The sequence below is a fragment of the Gossypium hirsutum genome, chromosome A03 (genome assembly GCF_007990345.1).
Source record: "Gossypium hirsutum isolate 1008001.06 chromosome A03, Gossypium_hirsutum_v2.1, whole genome shotgun sequence".
In the NCBI taxonomy this organism is placed as follows: domain Eukaryota; kingdom Viridiplantae; phylum Streptophyta; class Magnoliopsida; order Malvales; family Malvaceae; genus Gossypium; species Gossypium hirsutum.
In genome coordinates this window covers 99366524-99389098 of record NC_053426.1, presented here as the reverse complement: position 1 = coordinate 99389098, position 22575 = coordinate 99366524, and the positions used below count along the sequence as shown (strand labels likewise).

The 22575-nt window shown below is 36.1% G+C and overlaps 3 protein-coding genes and 1 long non-coding RNA gene across 5 annotated transcripts; 2 read left to right on the top strand and 2 right to left on the bottom strand.

Annotated features, from left to right (window-relative positions):
• Nucleotides 1-6816: 6816 nt before the first annotated feature.
• On the top strand, nucleotides 6817-9979 carry LOC107887729 (uncharacterized). Its single transcript, XM_016811965.2, has 2 exons — nucleotides 6817-7960; nucleotides 9873-9979. The coding sequence occupies exons 1-2, from the start codon at nucleotides 6817-6819 to the stop codon at nucleotides 9977-9979; spliced, it is 1251 nt and encodes a 416-aa protein (XP_016667454.2).
• Nucleotides 9980-10551: 572 nt separating this feature from the next.
• Nucleotides 10552-11430, bottom strand: LOC107941885 (uncharacterized). The gene is made up of 2 exons (XR_005917498.1): nucleotides 11031-11430; nucleotides 10552-10735 (listed from the first exon to the last, which is right to left on the bottom strand). It is a non-coding gene; the product is annotated as an uncharacterized lncRNA (long non-coding RNA).
• Nucleotides 11431-13421: 1991 nt separating this feature from the next.
• Nucleotides 13422-15185, top strand: LOC121218329 (uncharacterized). The gene is made up of 4 exons (XM_041095422.1): nucleotides 13422-13559; nucleotides 13671-13802; nucleotides 13884-14151; nucleotides 14269-15185. The coding sequence occupies exons 1-4, from the start codon at nucleotides 13422-13424 to the stop codon at nucleotides 15183-15185; spliced, it is 1455 nt and encodes a 484-aa protein (XP_040951356.1).
• Nucleotides 15186-17641: 2456 nt separating this feature from the next.
• On the bottom strand, nucleotides 17642-22201 carry LOC107886576 (deoxynucleoside triphosphate triphosphohydrolase SAMHD1 homolog). 2 transcript variants are annotated; one of them, XM_016810575.2, is made up of 20 exons: nucleotides 22043-22201; nucleotides 21742-21922; nucleotides 21281-21318; nucleotides 21152-21174; nucleotides 20971-21077; nucleotides 20830-20881; nucleotides 20658-20742; nucleotides 20163-20253; nucleotides 20029-20067; nucleotides 19850-19917; nucleotides 19692-19754; nucleotides 19463-19518; nucleotides 19318-19391; nucleotides 19055-19147; nucleotides 18865-18966; nucleotides 18684-18764; nucleotides 18508-18599; nucleotides 18380-18434; nucleotides 18030-18140; nucleotides 17642-17893 (listed from the first exon to the last, which is right to left on the bottom strand). In XM_016810575.2, the coding sequence occupies exons 2-20, from the start codon at nucleotides 21853-21855 to the stop codon at nucleotides 17792-17794; spliced, it is 1446 nt and encodes a 481-aa protein (XP_016666064.1). In that variant the 5' UTR covers nucleotides 21856-21922; nucleotides 22043-22201; the 3' UTR covers nucleotides 17642-17791. The 2 variants fall into 2 exon arrangements, with proteins under 2 accessions (XP_016666064.1, XP_016666065.1); XM_016810576.2 differs by having other exon boundaries at nucleotides 18380-18395; nucleotides 21742-22127.
• Between the last annotated feature and the right edge of the window lie 374 nt (nucleotides 22202-22575).

The following is a 22575-nucleotide window of genomic DNA, read 5'->3' as shown; positions in this document are numbered from 1 at the left end:
AAACGTAACGTTTATAGTTGAAAGAAACAGGATTTCGATACCTAGGATATCAAGGGCTACGAAAATGAGCCTGCAGTTCACAGTTGGGAAAGCCGCGTTACCTGGCAGAGGACTCGGGAAGCACCTTCGTGGAAAAGTTAGAGTGCCAGTCTTGGTTGGCAAGTGGGATCGTTTCGGTTTGGGATTTAGGCCAGATGCAAGCCAAGTGAAGAAGGAGTTTGAAAGGAAACAAGAACAGCGGAGAGCGAGATTGAGAGGGATAGAAGTCAGGTGGGAACCGATGAACTTCCCCCATATTTCTCAAACATTTGTATCTGGAGGGTTTATTCATTCCATACAGCATAAGGTGAAAGAAGGAATAACTGAAGATGTTAGGGGAATTCGGAGCATCAATGCCATATTTGAAGAGGAAGCAATGGAAAGAAATTTATCAGGCATTTGCCCGTATGAGCCTGGGAGTGTTTTGAATAACTAGACTGTAGAAGAAATTCCTGTAATCTTTAGAGATAACACAGAGTAATATTCAAAACCCACTTGTTGTCTTCTAGCCTAGGGACAATAAGAATCTTTTGTGAAATAGGCTCATGTTTAAACATTATTATTTTCAATAAAAATGCATTTTCATATATCGGTTCGAGCAATTATTCTTTTTTCCTTTTCATTTCATACATAATCATACCATACAGAGGAATTATTCATTTCGTTTTCTTTTGGTATTCTCTTATACTCATAATAGGCCCTCGGATGTCAACGTCATGAGTAATGCTGATACGAGCCTGGAATCTCCTTTTGAGCAAGACATGCGCTTTGAGGGATTTCAAGATTTTGAAGAGGACGAAGATCGTGGTTTATCTCTCGATTTCTTAAGGATGGTGGAGCGAGAAGATGAACAGATCCTGCCATACAAAGAGACTACTGAGATTGTGGCCCTGGAAGAGGGGAAAGAAGTTAAAATTGGCACTTGCGTTAACGAGAAAACAAGACAGAACCTCATTGAGTTGTTGCAAGAATTCAAGGACGTCTTTGCATGGTCATACCAGGATATGCCTGGTTTAAGTACCGATATCGCAGTGCACCGTGTCCCTACAAAAAAGGAGTACAAGCCAGTTCAGCAGAAGCTCCGAAGGATGAGACCCGATGTAGCAATGAAAATAAAGGAAGAAGTCAAGAAACAGTTTAATGCCGGATTCCTAAAGACGGTCAATTATTCAGAATGGGTGGCCAACGTCGTCCCTATCCCTAAGAAAGATGGGAAAGTACGGATGTGTGTAGATTACAGAGATTTAAACAAGGCCAGCCCAAATGATAACTTCCCATTGCCTCACATAGACACTCTAGTGGATAATACGGCAGGCTATTCACTGTTCTCCTTCATGGATGGGTTCTCCGGGTACAATCAGATCAAGATGCATCCTGAGGACATGGAAAAAACCATATTCATAACCTTATGGGGAACGTTTTGCTACAAGGTGATGCCCTTCGGGCTGAAAAATGCAGGAGCCACATACCAAAGAGCCATGGTAACCTTATTCCATGACATGATGCATAAGGAAATTGAAGTCTACGTTGACGACATGATTGCAAAATCCCGAACTGAAGAGGAGCATGTGCGAGTGTTGAGGAAATTGTTCCTGAGGTTGAGGAAATTCCAATTAAAGCTTAATCCGTCAAAATGCACCTTCGGAGCTAGGTCTGGAAAATTACTCGGCTTCGTAGTCAGTGAGAAGGGAATAGAAGTCGACCCTGATAAAGTCAAGGCTATACAGGAGCTGCCTCCGCCACGAACTCGAAAGAAGTCCGAGGTTTTCTAGGGAGACTAAACTACATCGCACAGTTTATTTCGCAACTGACAGAGAAGTGCGACCCCATATTTCGTGATACGAGTCACAAAAGCCCAAATTCTTGAAGGCGAGGCCCAATAAGCAAATTCCCAGCCCAATCAAGAAATCCATCCATACTTAGTTGAAAATCAGACCAAATTGTCAAAGTGGCCCAAGTTGTAAAGTTTTATTTTTATTTTTATTTTTATTTATTTATTTACTTAGTTTAAATTTTTATGTCAATATTCAGTCCAAGAGTCCCAGATAAAATGACCTTTGACCGAATTTCCATATTAAAATAATTAGGAGTTTTTTTTATTTTAGTTTTCTAATTAGATTAGGACTAGTTATAAGGCCTATTTAAAGGCATGGCTGTCCACCTTGTTAAACACTTATCATTATTATTAAAATTTCAGATTTGTTGAGAGCAGAATTTTCTTTGAGTTTTCTCCAAGATTTCTCTCTTGAGTTTTCTTTAGAAGTTGTTTTAACAATCTTGTGATTGTGGGAGCCATCTTCAACCTTCTTCTTGCCATTGATATTCTTTGGAGGGGAGATTAGAGCCGTTTGAAGGGAGTTGTGAGATCTTTCGAGATTTCAAGGCTTCTTAGGACTTATCTTTTAATTTCTTACTGTCAATTCTTTCTTTATTTCTACTTGTGCTGAATCATTATCTAATCTATTTTCTGTTCTTATTGTGTTTTCAGCCTTTTTCTATCTTAAGGAATCAGCCCAAAAATCCCCAATTTCTAGGGTTTTTCCATACTCTTTTTGGGTGAAATTAGATTGTCGAAATTTGGGGAAAACTATCTTGGTGTTCAATTGGGCAGAATCACAATCTCCTTGAGGGTTTCAAGAACCCTAACACTTATTTCTATTCTCAATTTGATTCTTTCCTGATTTGGGGATTTTATTTCAGATCTGAAAATTCAAAAATCTAATCTTTTAATTTTCTGTTTCGTTTCAGATCTAATTGTTTAGGGTTTTCGTAGGAGTTTCCCGTGACTTGGCAACTCGATCTTGGTCCGTGCGCAACCCCGTATCATTTGGTATCAGATTTTGGGCGTTTTGGGTGTTCTTGGTTGATTTCTAAACTGATCTCTATTTTTTAAATTACAAACATCAGTTTTACCCAGAAAAATTTTCGAAAAAAATTCATTTGAGTGGGTAAATGTTTTCTGATTGATCTGAAATTTTACATACATATTTTTGGCACTGTTATTGAATATACAAAAATATTTCCCGCAAAAAAATTAGTCGAAAAAGTCAAAAAATTGAAAAAAGACGAAATCTAATAAAAAATTAAAAAAATATTCAGCGGGTTGAATTTGGTGCCCAAATTTTTTAGATCAAAAATTCAATATTTGAAGACATTCCAGATTTAATTTTGTGATTTTTGGAGATCGGGAACACCTCGAACGAAGTTGTCAAGTTACTCCGCAGTTTTTTGGGTTTTCTGTTTTCAGCAATTTTTATTGATTCTTAGCTGTAGGTTTTCATTTGTTTACCTTTATTCTTCCTTTACGTTATCTAACACCTTGTTTCTTGTGTTAGTAGGATTTAAACGTGTGCACAATTTCTTCCTAGGTGCAACACGAATCAATTGGTGTCTCGTCAGTTTTTGGCATCCTAGTGCAAATTAGGATTCTTTGGTAGTTTGGTTCACACTCTCTAATTGGTTGATATAAACTCTGATAAAGAACTCACTAGATTGAATTCGACCTCATTGAGAATTTGATTTTTTCTTTTTGAGTGATTAACGGTGAGGTTTGATAACTTTTATTTTTGAGTGTTGAGTGTTTTGCAGGTTTTAAAAAAAATGTCTACAGGTGATAATAATAGTGACATATTTAAAAAATTCCAACAACAGTTGGATGAACAGGCTGCTGCTCTTCGAGCTTTGACTGCTACCATCAATGAGGTGCAATTGAATCAAGAACCTCAATATCGAAATCCAATCAAAGAAGATAGGGATAACCAACCCCAGAGGTGCGGCCCTCGACGTGTCACTAGAATGGATGATGATTTTCATGATCGTGGACAATCATCTTTGGCAAAACCAAAGAGCGAGCAGCAACGAGAACATCTCTTTCATACTCGCTGCCATGTACAAGGTAAGCTTTGTAGAGTTATTATTGATGGTGAAAGTTGCTTGAACATAGCCAGCACGACGATGGTGGAAAAGCTTTGCTTAACCACTACCAAGCATCCACAACCTTATCAACTACAAGGGCTTAGCAACGAAGGCCAATTTAGGGTCACTCAACAAGTGCGCATCGCATTTTCTATCGGTAAGTATCAAGACGAAGTTGTGTGTGACGTAATGCCTATTCAAGCCTGCCATTTGTTGCTAGGAGAACCGTGGCAACTGGATCGAAAAGTCACTCACGATGGTCGTACCAATAGGTATTCTTTCAAGCATCAAGGAAAGAAACTCACCTTAGTGCCGCTCACTCTGGAACAAGTCCATGAGGACCAAATCAAACTGAAAAATTCTGTTAAAACAAGTGAGGAAAAAGAAAAAGAGAATGAAAAAGAGCAAAAAGAGATTGAGAGTGAAAAGGAATGTGAAACAGAAAAGAAAATTGAAAAAGAAGTTGAAGAAAGAAGAGAAAATGAGTTAGAAAAAGAAACAAAAGAAAAAGACGAGGAAATGCTAGTGAGGAATGTTTCCACTAACCAAGATATGAATTTTTCTTGTGTTGCTACTTTTCAGGTTCCTGAAAGATCGAAAGATAACTTTCAACTTCAATACCTCTCAAATGAAAGACGCTTTCATACGATCAACTTAGGCAAAGATGAAATCACACTACATGATCCCGAAGGTAAGCGAGGTAAGGAAATTTTAGAAACTGAGTCCAGTGCAGATTTGAAAATTATTAATAAAACTTTTGGTGACTTAGTTCTTAAAAGATCCCCTCATTTTGATCCGATTAATTGTTACTCTTCGATTGTGGTTGATAAAGTCATTACGAAAAGAAGCGTGATTTGTTATTCTCTTGATTTACCTTGTGTAAAATCCTCGAATTTGTCCAAATCTGTTTTGGAGAATAAGGTAACGAAATTTTCCAAATTTGTTTTCAATTTATATTCGTGCCTTAAACAGTTTATGTGGTTGTACATGAAGTTTGAGTTCCATTTGACAAAGGTTAACTCAACAACGGAGATTCGACTACACTATGCCCCCGATGAGCGAAGGTTTGTTTTAAATGAAAAAGGTAAAATCGACCCTTATTCTTCTGCTTATCGAGGTAAGATGCTTGAAACCTTTGAAACACTTTTGTACTCCTCGGATAGTGATAAAGATCGTGTTGATGAACACTTAGATCGAAACGTGCTTGACTGTCCTATTTTATTTATTGATGATCTATCTGTTTTGATGGTTGATAAAAAGATTCTTGTTTTTGATAATGCATGTGTGAGTGAATCTATAGACCGTCGATTAATGCATGGTATGATTATGCAACTCTGTCAACCATGTGAATCTTTTCAAATACCTACTTGTGACGATTATGTTTACCATTTGATTTATTACTCGCAATTTATTCATGGTTTGTGGGAACAATGTGAGACGACTGAATGCCTTAAAACATGTCCATCTTTGTTTCAAATATTTGACGAGGCAGTGGTGAGTAAATTAGATTGTTTGCATGGTAATCTGAATCTGTCCATTCACATGCGTTATACCTGTTCTGTTATGCTTATGATTGGACTACAAGCTTGTTTCCGTTGCTATTTACTATCTCATGGCTATTCTTTTCAGTGGACTCAATTGCCATTAGTCCCGTTCGATAGAGGAAAGTCGAGTTCATTTGATTTTTCAGATTCGAGGACGAATCTTTTTGAGGAAGGGGGAATGATACGAGTCACAAAAGCCCAAATTCTTGAAGGCGAGGCCCAATAAGCAAATTCCCAGCCCAATCAAGAAATCCATCCATACTTAGTTGAAAATCAGGCCAAATTGTCAAAGTGGCCCAAGTTGTAAAGTTTTATTTTTATTTTTATTTATTTATTTACTTAGTTTAAATTTTTATGTCAATATTCAGTCCAAGAGTCCCAGATAAAATGACCTTTGACCGAATTTCCATATTAAAATAATTAGGAGTTTTTTTATTTTAGTTTTCTAATTAGATTAGGACTAGTTATAAGGCCTATTTAAAGGCATGGCTGTCCACCTTGTTAAACACTTATCATTATTATTAAAATTTCAGATTTGTTGAGAGCAGAATTTTCTTTGAGTTTTCTCCAAGATTTCTCTCTTGAGTTTTCTTTAGAAGTTGTTTTAACAATCTTGTGATTGTGGGAGCCATCTTCAACCTTCTTCTTGCCATTGATATTCTTTGGAGGAGAGATTAGAGCCGTTTGAAGGGAGTTGTGAGATCTTTCGAGATTTCAAGGCTTCTTAGGACTTATCTTTTAATTTCTTACTGTCAATTCTTTCTTTATTTCTACTTGTGCTGAATCATTATTTAATCTATTTTCTGTTCTTATTGTGTTTTCAGCCTTTTTCTATCTTAAGGAATCAGCCCAAAAATCCCCAATTTCTAGGGTTTTTCCATACTCTTTTTGGGTGAAATTAGATTGTCGAAATTTGGGGAAAACTATCTTGGTGTTCAATTGGGCAGAATCACAATCTCCTTGAGGGTTTCAAGAACCCTAACACTTATTTCTATTCTCAATTTGATTCTTTGCTGATTTGGGGATTTTATTTCAGATCTGAAAATTCAAAAATCTAATCTTTTAATTTTCTGTTTCGTTTCAGATCTAATTGTTTAGGGTTTTCGTAGGAGTTTCCCGTGACTTGGCAACTCGATCTTGGTCCGCGCGCAACCCCGTATCATTTCGTCTTCTTAAAAAGCACAATCCTGGGGTATGGGATGATGAATGCCAAAAAACCTTTGAAAAGGTTAAACAATATTTGTCTAGTCCCCCAGTGCTAACACCACCAAGCCCTGGTGGACCATTGATACTATACTTAACAATATTTGATAATTCGATGGGGTGTGTGCTCGGCCAACACGATGAGACTGGGAGAAAAGAAAGAGCGATATATTACCTCAGTAAAAAATTTACTGAGTGTGAAATGAGGTATCCGCCAATTGAGAAGCTATGTTGTGCTTTGGTATGGACAACACGAAGGTTGAGGCAATACATGTTGTACCATACAACTTGGCTAATCTCAAAGCTAGACCCTCTCAAATACATGATGGAGTCAACCGCTTTAAATGGAAGGATGGCCCGGTGGCAGATTCTGCTCTCCGAATTTGACATAGTCTATGTAAACCAAAAAGCTGTGAAGGGGAGTGCAATAGCAGATTTTCTAGCCAGTAGAGCTTTGGAGGATTATGAACCTTTGAATTTCAATTTCCCTATTGAAGATCTAATGTATGTAGCAATCGCTGAAGGGGACATGCCTGAAAATCATTCTTGGAAATTAAATTTTGACGGAGCATCAAATGCCGTTGGAAATGGAGTTGGGGCAATATTAATATCCCCAAATGGAGATCATTATCCGTTCACTTGCAAGCTGGATTTTGACTGCACAAATAACATGGCAGAATACGAGGCATGTATCATGGGAATTCGGGCAGCTATAGACCGCGAAATCAAAGTATTAGAAGTGTACGGAGACTCCGCATTGGTAATTTATCAGCTTAAAGGCGAGTGGGAAACGAGAGATTCCAAATTGATCAGTTACCGAAAGTTAATCTTGGAGTTAATTGAAAATTTTGATGATATTACCTTTCATTACCTCCCGCGAGACGAGAATCAGATGGTTGACGCCTTTGCTACACTAGCTTCCATGGTCAAAGTAAATGAACAGGAGGATATGAAGTCAATTCAGATGAGTATTTGTGAGGCCCCAGCTCATTGCTGTAATGTTGATGAAGAGGAAGAGAGAGATGATCATCCTTGGTATCATGATATCTTACAATATGTGAATAGCCGTGCGTACCCAGATAAAGCAACCGAAAATGATAAAAGAATATTGAGGAGGTTAGCCAGTGACTATGTCCTAGACGGTAAGGTCCTATATAAGAAGAGAAATGATCAGGTGTTGTTAAGATGTGTTGACGCTGTTGAGGCAAAGAAAATTCTAGAGGAAGTCCATGATGGTGTCTGTGGGACACATGCCAATGGTTTCACAATGGCTCGACAAATCATGAGATTCGGATATTACTGGTCTACAATGGAAGGAGATTGCATCAATTACGCTAAGAAATGCCATAAGTGTCAAATTTATGGAGACAAGATTCATGTGCCTCCTTCACCCCTCTATGTTATGACTTCCCCATGGTCATTCTCAATGTGGGGCATGGACGTCATTGGGCCAATTTCGCCAAAGGCTTCCAACGGAAATCGATTTATTTTTGTGGTCATTGATTACTTTACCAAATGGGTAGAGGCTGCTTCGTACGCCAATGTCACAAAGTCGGCGGTCAGCAAGTTCTTGAAGAAGGAAATCATATGTCGTTATGGTATGCTAGAAAGAATCGTATCCGACAATGCGTTGAATTTGAACAACAGCGCAATAGCAGAAGTCTGCAGTTGGTTCAACATTAAACATCACAACTCATCACCATACCGCCCGAAAATGAATGGGGCGATTGAGGTAGCTAATAAGAATATCAAGAAGATTGTGGGGAAGATGGCGGAGACTTACAAAGATTGGCTTGAAAAGCTCCCATTTGCCCTTTATGCTTATCAGACATCTGTCAGAACTTCTACCGGGGCAACACCTTTCTCATTGGTTTATGGGATGGAGGCAGTTTTACATATTGAGGTCGAAATCCCTTCTCTCCGAGTTTTATCAGAGTTGAAGTTAGACGAAGCAGAATGGATCCAATCTCGTTACGATCAACTAAACTTGATTGAAGAGAAGAGGCTAAAGGCTATTCGTCATGGCCAAATGTACCAGAGGAGAATGATGCGAGCCTACAACAAAAAAGTTCACCCTAGGGTGTTCCATGAGGGAGACTTAGTGTTGAAAAATATTCTCCCTATGCAAAAAGATTTCAGGGGGAAATGGATGCCAAATTGGGAAGGACCCTATGTGGTAAAAAAAGCTTTCTTTGGAGGGGCATTGATACTAGCAGAGATGGATGGCAATAGCTTGCCTAACCCGATAAATTCAGATTCTGTCAAAAGATATTTTGCTTGAAGCACTCGATGTGAAAACCCGTAAGGGCGCCCAAAAAAAAAATAAAAAAAGGAGAGGCCAAGGTGAAAACCCGTAAAATGGTGCCTTGAGACCAAAGGGGTTTTGAGTTGAAAACCAGCAAAGGGCAATTCAAATTTCGATCCAAATTGGGGCAAGCGGCAGTCTCACTACACTTGAATCGACAAAGAGGGGATAAGCTACATCTTGGGGCATCAACAAAATGCTATAGATCCTCTGAGCGCATGCCAAGTTTAAAAAGGTCCTCGAGGAGTTCGTACAGAGAAGCTCAAACTGCGAAATCTGGGGGACCTATTCTGTTCCTTTTCATCTGTTTTTGTATCTCAAACAATGATTGCTTTCTTTGTTGATACATCTTTCGCAAATTCTGACTCGAATAAATTTCAGTTCTACCTATTATTATAATCTTTTTCGAGTATTTTTATTGAAATAATGATTAATGAACTAATAATGCTCTCAAAAGAAGGTTTTGCATATTACTCTGAAAGGTTTCTAAACAATACGAGAACCTGAAACAGGACAGTTATTTAGAACTCACTGAGTGTAAAAGGGCTAGAAACGTATGAGAAATAAAGGATTAACCGCATCTTCAAGTCCTCTTCTACCGAGCTGAACAAGAAGGCATATGTTAGGGATGTTACCTTAGTAAACAACGAGCGATGACAACCCAAAAATTAACAATGGATCATTCTCATGACATTTTGCATTTTGTACATCTAACATCCATAATACATGTAGTTAGGAGCATTTGATTCATATTAATCATGGCATCCTAATCATCTAGCATAAGCATATCACTCTTCAAAGATAGATTCCCCAGTGGATAATGTAGCAGGATTAAAGATATCATCAGCCTTATCTTCACTGAGCAGGAGTGGAGCAGGCTAAAAACCATATCTTATCTTCACTGAGTAGGAGTGAAGCAGATCGAATTTTGATGAATCTTATCTCCACGTACCGGCGATGGAGCAGATTCTAATCATCAGCCTTATCTTCACTGAGCAGGAGTGGAGCAGGCTAAACATACCAGATCTTATCTTCACTGAGAGGAGTGAAGCAGGTCAAATTTTGGCAAGTCTTATCTCCATGTATCGGCAATGGAGCAGATTTCAGCCACCAGCCTTATCTTCACTGAGCAGGAGTGGAGCAGGCTAAACATACCAGATCTTATCTTCACTGAGCAGGAGTGAAGCAGATCAAATTTTGGCAAGTCTTATCTCCATGTATCGGCAATGGAGCAGATTTTAGCCACCAGCCTTATCTTCACTGAGCAGGAGTGAAGCAGGCTAAACATACAGATCTTATCTTCGCTGATTAGGAGTAGAGCAGATCAAATTACAGCAGACCACATCTCCGTAAAGCAGCAACGGAGCATTTTAAAGTAATAAGGTGCGGGGGGTTGCGGCAAAGAAGTCAGGACTCAGTCGGCCACAGGCAAAATTGGTCACTTATAGTCTTTGCTCTATTCTTGTTACACAATAATAAGCAAAGAGGGGCAGCTGTTGGTCCCAATTCATTCCTGGTCCAGACCCAAATATTTAGAATCCAAAATATAAAAACAAACCCATTAACCACTTAAACCAAACTCTAGGCCCAGTACATAAATAACCCAACACCCAAATCAGTTGACCCAGGTACCAGCAAACCCCAAACAACAGCAGTCCTCGCGCCGCACGCCTCTCACCAGCGTCCCACTCCGCCACGCCTCTCGATTTCGAGATTTTCGCAGCTATACCTACAACAAAAAAAGACACAACAATAGAATATTTTCATTGTATCTCTAGGCTATAAAAGGCCATTGTAAACAATGAAAAAAAAAACGGAGTTTTTTACGTGGGAATCAAGAGAAATACAGAGAAATATACCAGAGTTTTGAGTAAACTTTTAATACCATCTAATAGATTCAAAGGTGATTATAGTTTCTTTTTCAAGGTTTTTAGCCCTTTGTTGTGCATCTACATTTTTTTCCCTTTCTTTTTTTTCTTTTGAAAATAAACAAACAAAGTTTTAAAAGAGAAATGAGGGCTTACCTGGTTTTGATCCGTGAACCAGCAGTGGGGTGGAGGTGCGTGGCACCGATGATCCTCCATGGTGGCACAAACTAGGTTGAATTCCTAGCAAAAATGGAGAGGGAGCAGGGAAGAAGAAGCATTCTGCTTCTTTTTGTTTGAAAAACAATAGAAATAAAAAATAAAATGGGTCCTTAAAAAAGGGCAGAACCATTCAATAATTTTTAAAGTGGTGGGGCCCACGTGTTTTGCCCTTAAAGGGTCAATTTGGGCATCAGGTCCCTGTACATTTTCTTGTTGCCCAAATCTGCTTCACTTTTGTTTTTGAATTTCACCCAACAATTTTGTGCAGTTTTTAATTTGGTCCATATTAAATGCTAGGTTTAGGAATTTGGGTAAATTACATTTTTAAACCCCCTTGTTCCACGCACGCTTCAATGAGGTCCTCCTTTCCCCTTTTATTTGTGTTTTACCCCGAACTTCCGTTTTGATTCCAATTAAGCCCTATTTTGTTTATTTTAAACACTTTTATCACAAAATTAAATTTTTTGGGTACTATTATTATTAATCTATTATTGCTATTTTATTTATTTATTTTTTTAGTTATTTTCCTGTTATTTACTGTATTATTTTTTTTTTGCTTCCACTATTATTTATTATACTTATTATATCATTTTCGTTATTTTTATCTATTTCCATTTAATTTAATCAATTGGAGTTATGTTTCACATTATTATATTATTTATTTATTTATATATTTGTTATATGCTTCGTATATATATATATTTTTAAAGTAAAACTAATTATTTTATGTATAAATGGTCATTATATGTATTACATTATTTGTTGTATTATTTTTTTTGCTAATAATTATTATTTTTATTTCTTTTTATATATATATTTTATAATAATTTTAAATATAGTTTATTATACTTATTATATTTTATTTATTATATTTTATTTATTTTTTTCCTACCGTTTATTACTACTATTTTACTATTATTATTTATAATTTTTATATGTATATATTTTTTGCTAAAGTTTTAATTTTTAATAAACCTACTATATTATTTTTATATACCATAGTTTTTTTATCGATTTTTTTAATACTAAATTATTTTTTTTCCTTTTTTTTCGCTTTCTTTGTTTGTTTTGAATATCAAAATATCCCTTTATCGGTTCACTCTCACAATTTTTCAAAACATAGGCAATGTTTGGTATTTAAAGAATTCAAGGGATCGTGCCCTAACGTACTGGGTTTCGTTTTCTTTATCTGCTTTGAATATTCGAATACCCTCTTAAAGCTAAAAACGCACGTTTCAAAGGCAAGATCACATTTGAGGGTCAAAAATATTGTGTCCTAACGTACTGGATGTAATGTTTTACCTCAAGGTGAGATGGTCTTTGATACACATTTGACTTATCTAAATGTTTTAAAAGCCAATAAAAGGAGGATCGCGTTTTGAATTCTGTCCAAATCTTTATTTTTCAGCATTAAGACACTAAATAATCAATCAAGTACCAATTTTGGGCGTGTCGAGGGTGCCAATCCTTCCTCGTACGTAACTGACTCCCGAACCGGTTTTCTATTTTCGCAGACCAAAATCGTCGTTTTAAAAAATTTATTTATTTATTAAAAATGACCGTGTTTTGAGGTGATCCAATCACACCCCATTAAAAACGATTGGTGGCGACTCCCAACTTTTCGTTTTCAAAAGTCGATTTCCCATTTTTCAAAAAAAGGTTTCGACAGCTTGGCGACTCCACTGGGGATATCAGAGAGTCGAGCTGTAAATTGATTGTTTTCTATCTTATTGTCAAAAATTGGAAATTTGGTTTTTAAATCTATGATCCTCTCATTGTATTTTCTGTGTTTTTGTCAGTTTTTATCATGTGGGTTTTACTTTATTTGTCGAGTCTTCCGATATATTCTTGCATCATTTTGCATGACCGTTGTGGTCGCACCTTTTAAATGGGAGTGAGAAACTATGCTTTCGTGAGGTTTTCACCTCCGCATGGGCTAGGGGATCGCTTCCGGAATACATCCGTACTTATGTCTTCGTGAGGTTTTCACCTCCGCACGGGCATAAGGAAATGTATTCCCCTGAACCGAACTTGATCCATCTGAACCTATAATGGGCGAGGGTCGAGGAATCTGTTGGTTCAGGTACCTTTACTCTAGAACTAAATCACATATAGTGAGCTGTAGGAACCCGCCTTAGGTAGAATTACACCTAACCCTTGTGGTTTCTTGAATAGGCGGTTGATAATTTCTTGATTACTTTGATTTTTATTCTTATGCATGAATTCTGACTTGGGTTCTTCCTTCTTTCTTTAATAGTGATTGCATAACATGTTCATCCTAAAAGGAGGTGTCGATATACGGTTCGGTTACTAATAGAAAGTTTTTCTATGAAGAACAAATTCCTTGATAAAGTGAAAGACAACGCGTTTGTCCAAAGATGGTCGGAGAATGCACAGTTAGAGAAAGGTGACAGTTTGACAAAGGAGTACACGTCAGATTTATGGGACTTTACTCGTATTAGTGTGGTTTAGAACGATCTTCAGGAGTTGAAAGAATTATGGAGTCACTGGGATGATAAGATGAAGCAGCTACTATACTGTAATTATGGTGATGTTCCTTATCTTCTCGATGTTAAGGTAGATAGGTATTTGTTCAGCGCCATGGCTCAATTTTGGAATTCCGCCTACAGTTGTTTTACTTTCGGAAAGGTGGATCTAGCACCTACTATCGAGGAATATACAGCCTTGCTTCGCTGTCCGAGGTTTCAAGTTGATAAGATTTATTCTAGAGCTGTCAATACCCCAACCTTTGTAAAGAGGTTGATGAACATCACTGGGATGAGTGAATAGTGGGTTGAGGCTCGGGTCCAGCAGAAAGGCAGTAGAAAGTGCATCCCTTGGGAAAATTTGAGAGATCTGATCCTGACACACCCTGACATGAAGAAAAGAGTTGATGTCTTCGCCTTGAGCATTTATGGTTTGGTTATTTTCCCTAAGGCTTTAAGGCATGTAGATGAAGCAGTCGCCGATCTATTTGACCGACTAGGTAAAGGAGTCACTCCAGTTCCTGCAATCCTGGCTGAGACTTTCAGATCTTTGAGTGTATGTCGGAGGTCAGGTGAAGGCAGATTTATTGGGTGTGCACAACTCTTGTTAGTATGGTTTCATAGCCACTTTTGGAGGGTAGAAAAGGCCTCTTACTGACCTTTTTTCGGAGATTACTCACCTTTGAAAGTGATAGTGGCCATATCGAGAAAAGATGACATAACAGAGGAAAAATGGATGGCGATACTTCAAAATCTCCAAGAAAAGGATATCGAATGGAAGGCCCCTTGGATGGTTTCTGATGAGATTCTCTACCGATATGAGAGTTATGATTGGGTCCTTTTTTTGGGGATTTGGGGAGCCATTGGATATGCCCCTCTACTGGTATTGAGGCAATATAGATCAAGACAATTTATACCGATGACACAAGGGCTAGCTCAGAGTGGGTTCTTGTATGGGGAGAAAGACTCCAAGAAAAAGAGCCGTGAGATTTATAATGCTTGGAACCATACTTGCCGGATAAAGAGAGTTGCTGTGAATCCAATGGTAACTCCTGAATATAACGAATGGCGGAGTAGAAGGGTTAACGATAATATCCCGAGGCCGAATTTAGAAGAAGCTCGACCGATAGAGGAATATCTGCGAGTGGTTCCCTCTGAATTGGAAATCATAAAGCAAGACTTCGAAAAGAAAACCTCAGAGTTAGAAAGGAAAATAGAGCAGTTGGAGGAGGAAAAAGTATACTTAAAGTTGGATGTTGATGTTCAAAAATCCGAGGCTGAGAATTTGAGAATGAGAAAGAGAGAAGTTGAGGAGGACCTAGACAGTCTGAAGACTGATTACAAGCAGCTGCATAAGTCAATGAGAAATGCTGGCTTGGGTAAAACGTCTGAACAGTGGAGGCAAGAAATCCAAGAGGAAAAGGCTAGGGCTGATTGGTGGGAAAGAAATTTCCACGATGCTCAGGCTCGAGAAGTCACTTGTAAAAAGAGTTTGGATGATAGCCAGAATGAAAAACAGATGTTAAGAGCTCAAGTGGAGGAGTTAGAAACGGAGTTTTTTACGTGGGAATCAAGAGAAATACAGAGAAATATACCAGATTTTTGAGTAAACTTTTAATACCATCCAATAGATTCAAAGGTGATTATAGTTTCTTTTTCAAGGTTTTTAGCCCTTTGTTGTGCATCTACATTTTTTTCCCTTTCTTCTTCTTTTTCTTTCTTTTGAAAATAAACAAACAAAGTTTTAAAAGAGAAATGAGGGCTTACCTAGTTTTGATCCGTGAACCAGCGGTGGGGTGGAGGTGCGTGGCACCGATGATCCTCCATGGTGGCACAAACTAGGTTGAATTCCTAGCAAAAATGGAGAGGGAGCAGGAAAGAAGAAGCATTCTGCTTCTTTTTGTTTGAAAAACAATAGAAATAAAAAATAAAATGGGTCCTTAAAAAAGGGCAGAACCATTCAATAGTTTTTAAAGTGGTGGGGCCCACGTGTTTTGCTCTTAAAGGGTCAATTTGTGCATCAGGTCCCCGTACATTTTCTTGTTGCCCAAATCTGCTTCACTTTTGTTTTTGAATTTCACCCAGCAATTTTGTGCAGTTTTTAATTTGGTCCATATTAAATGCTAGGTTTAGGAATTTGGGTAAATTACATTTTTAAACCCCCTTTTTCCACGCACGCTTCAATGAGGTCCTCCTTTCCCCTTTTATTTGTGTTTTACCCCCGAACTTCCGTTTTGTTCCAATTAAGCCCTATTTTGTTTATTTTAAACACTTTTATCACAAAATTAAATTTTTTGGGTACTATTATTATTAATCTATTATTGCTATTTTATTTATTTATTTATTTAGTTATTTTCCTGTTATTTACTGTATTATTTTTTTTTTGCTTCCACTATTATTTATTATACTTATTATATCATTTTCGTTATTTTTTATCTATTTTCATTTAATTTAATCAATTGGAGTTATGTTTCACATTATTATATTATTTATTTATATATTTGTTATATGCTTCGTATATATATATTTTTAAAGTAAAACTAATTATTTTATGTATAAATGGTCATTATATGTATTACATTATTTGTTGTATTATTATTTTTGCTAATAATTATTATTTTTATTTCTTTTTATATATATATTTTATAATAATTTTAAATATAGTTTATTATACTTATTATATTTTATTTATTATATTTTATTTATTTTTTTCCTACCGTTTATTACTACTATTTTACTATTATTATTTATAATTTTTATATGTATATATTTTTTGCTAAAGTTTTAATTTTTAATAAACCTACTATATTATTTTATTATTTTTATATACCATATATTTTTTTTATCGATTTTTTTATACTAAATTATTATTATTTATTTATTTATTTATTTATTTTCGCTTTCTTTGTTTGTTTTGAATATCAGAATATCCCTTTATCGGTTCACTCTCAAAATTTTTCAAAACATAGGCAATGTTTGGTATTTAAAGAATTCAAGGGATCGTGCCCTAACGTATTGGGTTTCGCTTTTTTTGTCTGCTTTGAATATTCGAATACCCTCTTAAAGCTAAAAACGCACATTTCAAAGGCAAGATCACATTTGAGGGTCAAAAATATTGTGTCCTAACGTACTGGATGTAATTTTTTACCTCAAGGTGAGATGGTCTTTGATACACATTTGACTTATCTAAATGTTTTAAAAGCCAATAAAAGGAGGATCGCGTTTTGAATTCTGTCCAAATCTTTATTTTTCGGCATTAAGACACTAAATAATCAATCAAGTACCAATTTTGGGCGTGTCGAATGTGCCAATCCTTCCTCGTACGTAACTGACTCCCGAACCGGTTTTCTATTTTCGCAGACCAAAATCGTCGTTTTAAAAAATTTATTTATTTATTAAAAATGACCGTGTTTTGAGGTGATCCAATCACACCCCATTAAAAACGATTTGTAGCGACTCCCAACTTTTCGTTTTCAAAAGTCGATTTCCCATTTTTCAAAAAATGGTTTCGACAATACACATTTAAATAAATAAATACATTAATTTATTCTTATATTTCATAAATATAATTATATGTGTATACAATATATAAGCATAAAATAATACTATATAAATAATTGTGTTCATAATTTATGAGAAATAAATATATAAAATTGTAAAGTATAATTTTAAAAATTATCCCTAAATATAATTAGATTGTTAAATTTAACCCAATTTGTTGAAATAAAAAAATTATGAAAATGAGTAAATCGTTTTACAATTGTGTAAATGAATTCCACCTTCGTGTATTTGTGATAGAAACATTATCAAAATTAATCAGTTTCAAAGAAAAAAAATTATTTACTTGAGGGGTTCCATAAATTAATTTCCAGAAACCAAAACCCAAGAACTACAATTCCCGTAAGAACTTAATATGATTCAAGCCCGATACAGAGGAAAAAGAAAAGCAAAAGAGCATGCATGGTAATAGCACAGCTGCCAATTAACTTTGTGCACATTTGTTTTTCTTTTTACCAGTAAGCATATATGATCCACAAGAAATGAGGCCCTGGTCAAAATGGGTTAATTTTTAACGCATACCATAACAGGTTTCTTAGTATTTAAATGTTGTATGGGAAAATTTATACTGTCAAGCCATAAGAGTAATGTACATTTCTAGAATGAGTATTGTACTATATTTGTTTATATATGAAGGTAGTGGGTGATTACTGTTTACACCCGACGTTTCTTCTTCTCAGGAGTATCATGAACCTGTGCTTTCAATCCATATGTCTTTAGCTGATAATTTTCAAAGGCCTTAGAAACTGCTCCTACCTACACACACACACACATATAGAGAGAGAAACATAATAATTAATACATATGCATATATATATATATCATCTAAATCATGGTAATATTCTTTATTCGTGGAAATTAAACATAATCAATTTAGGACCAATGACCATACCAGTTCAGGTTTCTTGGAGTATACTCTGACAATCATATCTTGACAAAATGCAGGCAGCAAGTGACTTATGCGCTCATCTCTTATCGGAAATTTGTAATCGCTCTCATAATCCTGAACAAGAAATCCCAACATCGCCGTTATCTTAAATTAATTTCAGTGTTATGGATAATTTTGAATCCATCACAAAAAACACAACTAGTTAATGTATTAAGGGTGCTTGCTTCATTTTGGGTTTTTTCCAACTTATAAATTGAGTATGCAGCTAGCACCATAACTCTACTTTGCTTAGCAATCATCATGGTGCAACAATATGGAAGTATGAAATATTTTGTAGGAAGTGGTGTTAGTACCTGGAAAAACTTTATGCTGGATGTGGAAATACATGCAAGGAGAGCCTCACCAAATCTGTTACAATGTTCAAGAAAAGGAAAAAAAAAAAAAAAAGTGCAATGAAAACATTATGTTCTTCCGCAAGTACCTTTCGAGAGGGTTACTCCTCCCACGAGTCAGGTCGATTTTCACGATGCTCACAGAAATGTCTTCCTCATTCAATGGAGTGTCACCATTTTTCTGATAAGAAGATTACTTGTCATTACAGTTGGATATTAATCTTTGAGTAAAGAATCTAGCATAAAATTCTTTTTATTTTGCCACCTGAGAGCAAACAATATCTTGAGGAGTGATGTCCTTGAAATGTTCTTGTTTGTCCTTTGGAACAGCGAACTCATTACAGAACTGCAAAATGTAATCAGCTGTTGAAGTGGACAATCTAAAAACGTTCTAATTGAAGAAAGAAAACCCTATTTGCTTATTAATAATGTTTCCTAAAGAAGACCTGGTACAGATCTCTTCTCCGGATGCGAAGGACCAGATCTCTGGCCTTCTTGAGCTCTTGTTTATCAGAAGTTTCAATTTGTCTTAATATTGAATCGTCCAACTGCAGTTGTTAAAGGGCAATTGAAGTCCTAGCATAAAAGTTGGAATGTTGAAGATTAAGTGTAAATAATGCTTTAAGCTCAATAGACCTTCCAAAATTTAGCTGGCTCTTGGATTGAGGCTGATATACTAAGTTCACCATTTGCTAATGTTAAAGCATCTACAACCATGAGTTCTATTGCCTGGAGGAACAAGGGAAAAAGAACGCCAAAGTGTCAAAAGTCTATTGCATTTACTATTTGTACACACCCTGTAGCATTTACTGTTAAAAAGTTCAGATTAAAAAGCTCCAAATACGCCAGAACTAACATTTTGAAGTTGTGGACAAAACAGAGTAATTGCAGTTTGGTACCTTTACTTTAGCATGCGTATAAACCGTTCTATGTAAATCAGCTCGAGTAGCAAATAACTTGTGGACAGTCAGATCTGTCAGAAACATATATATTAGTTGAAGATTAATAGTTAGATGAAGATAATAAATTTGGACAAATACTAACAATCCTTGGCCCGGTAACATATCTCATCACCCATCACTCTCATTGTTTCCAGTAATCTGCAAGTTAAAATGAACATGAAGAATATGCACAACTACAAAATATGTTCAATAAACTAGAAAGCTCTGCGCTTTTGCAGATGCAGAAATGTTGAATTAGCTTGAAACTTAACATCCCACCAGAGTATGTATTAAACAAAATGATCATATGATCATTATACATTAATCCCTACCTTTGAAACTGAAAATTGCAGCCAAGGCCACAAGCACGAGAGTCACGTACAATATAGTCAAATCTGCAAGGAAAATGAAATTATTGATTCTACTTTCAAAACCACAAATTGTAGTAAAGTTAGAAATAAAACTTAATTATGGAAAATCGATTACTTACTTATCAACATCTATCCCATTTCGACCATTTGCAACAATGTCATACAAAAAACGCTTTTCATTCACAGTCTACATTAAACGAACTTTAAAATTGTGATGGCCAGGTAAATGATGATGAAACTAAAAACAGATGAGAATGTGAAAGAACAAACAAGATTTAGGTGAATTACGAGTAGCTACATTTTGTGAAGCATTTGCTGAGCTAGCAAGTACCATTTCCTGTCGAAATGGCAAAATTATATCAAGCCTCGCATTTCATGTAGCTAATTTTCATGTATATAATGCAATTGAAATTTCAAAGAATATAATTCAACCTTCACATTGTTTAGGATTGCAGCATCTATTTCAATGTGTTGCGCATCAACAATGTAATCAATCATCTTCACTGACATGTCCTCATGAGACCTAATAGATTCCCACAAGTAATTAGAAAAAAAAAAAAGGGGGGGGGTTAAAGCAATGAGAGATCAATATAAATTGTTATAATTTAAAATTTTTTTTATTAGATTTAGATGCCCAACATGCGGTGCAGACTATGGAACATTGTCATTTATATAAGACAAGCAGAAGGTACACAAATTGAAATTTTTGAATGTTGAACATAACGAAGAAAAAAATTTAAGAGCTTCAAACTCGCAGGGCAGGAATAACTTCAACGAGAAAATACTAGACACTACCGAGATACAAATCACAATTTTATTCTTAGGATAATGAGCTATTGCAAATTCACTACGAGAATGTAATGCACCTAGTGCTTACATCTGAGGCAAAACAAACAATCTATATCTAGAGTTGAATGTAAGAATCACCATTCAGATCCATTAAGAACCCGGGGAAGAAACTCGCGCTCAAACAGATGGCTGAATGGTCCATGTCCAACATCATGCAGTAGTCCTACGCACGTAACCAGAAAAAATAAGAAAAAAAGGTTAGATACAGAAACATTATAAGAAAGAAAATATCAGTAACGAGGATGATTACCAGCAAGTTTTACTGTTCTGATATCATTACGTTCAATGTTGATCTCTGAGCCCTACAAGGATGCCGTGCGAATAAGGAGAATGTCTCAATATAATGGGTGATCAGAATGAGAACCACCAGACAGTGAAGTCAAGTTCGTACTTGGTGACCTTGAACTGTATGAACAGCTTCACCAGCCAGCCAATAAACTCCCAGAGAATGCTCAAAGCGAGAATGAACAGCTCCAGGGTACACCATGTGCGTTAGACCTGATAAGCAAGCAACTTAGATCAGCAAACCGATTTAAGTTCCTAAAAATCTGATGTAAGAAAGTTCAGCTTACCAAGTTGCTTTAGCTCGCGAAGTCTGCAGTAGACAGTAAAATCATCAAAAACATATAATTTCTAGTTATATATGAAAAAGGAGTGAAATACATGTGCATATTGTTCAAAAAAAATCAAATCAAGCTTGCCTCTGAAACTGCTCTGTGTCAACAAATTGTAAGAAGAACTGCATTAACAGAAAAGCAGAAAGTCATCTCAAGAAAAACTTTGATCATCAACAGTACCTTCAGAAAAATAATATCAAATTTGAGCTGTGTCCATATTCTAAAGTAGAAACTTCTAAATCTGTACAAGATATTCGTCATTCCTTCATAATTTTTTACTTGCTAAATTCTTTTAATTTATCTCATATTCTTCCAATTTGTCTCGACACGAAGATTCGTAGATTCCAAAGCTTATCTTTATATCTCCCCGATTAAAATCTCGTTTACTAGCTCAACCCAAAAAATCGTTTACCAGAGAAAAACATTATTATGACATAAACTAAATAATAAAATCCGATTTGAGACTATTTTACTTACCTAAATCACATACACACACACACAAAAACACACGAGTGCAAGTTCGGAAATGGAAGTGAAGCTAATACCGGATCAAGGTAGATGTTGCCGTGGACGTTGTCATGGATGTGCTTCGAGAACCGTCGATCACGGCAGGACAAAGAGTACAAGCTCGTCACTTCCTCGTTCCCATTCGTTTCCATTATTCTCACAGCCGGAACCTCTCAAGGAAACGCAAATTACAAACGGGGGAAAACAGAGTTCAGGAAACTGTGAAAAGGATAGAAAAATTCAAAATCTCCGAGATTCAAATTCACTTTCTTTCAACAGCTAGGGTTTCAAACACAGAGAGAGAGAGAGAGAGAGAGAGAGAGAGAGATGGTTACTCACAGCTTAGTTGGGAATATGTATGAGATGAGAAGCGAGAGGGTGAAGGAAAGCGGTTATTATAAGTTGAGGCAGGGAAGTTGGAGTGGAGGCGAAGTGAAAACGATACCGCCAAAAAAGCAATTTGTTCGTTACCACGTTCGGGGAGTCAGCGCGTGAATTTCACTATCCAATCATTTGAATGATAAATTCCCATCTTTTAAAATATAAAAAATAAAATTGGCAACCTCTTTTCTATGGAAGGCCATGAGTTAGCTACTAGCTGGTGTCGTTGATCTACGTCGACTACGATGAAAATATGGTTTGATAAGAAAGAACAGAAATAGATTAAATTTTCGGTTATTGTTTAGGCACGAGAGGTCGTAGGTATGTATTTATATATGTTAATTCGTATTCTATTTTAAGATTAATATATATTTTATAGAGATAAATTTAATTTTATGATTATGTGAACTAATATAATACTATCTCATAAAAAGATGCGAATACTTCACATACTATGAATTAAAAATAATTAGACAGCGGATAATAATAAC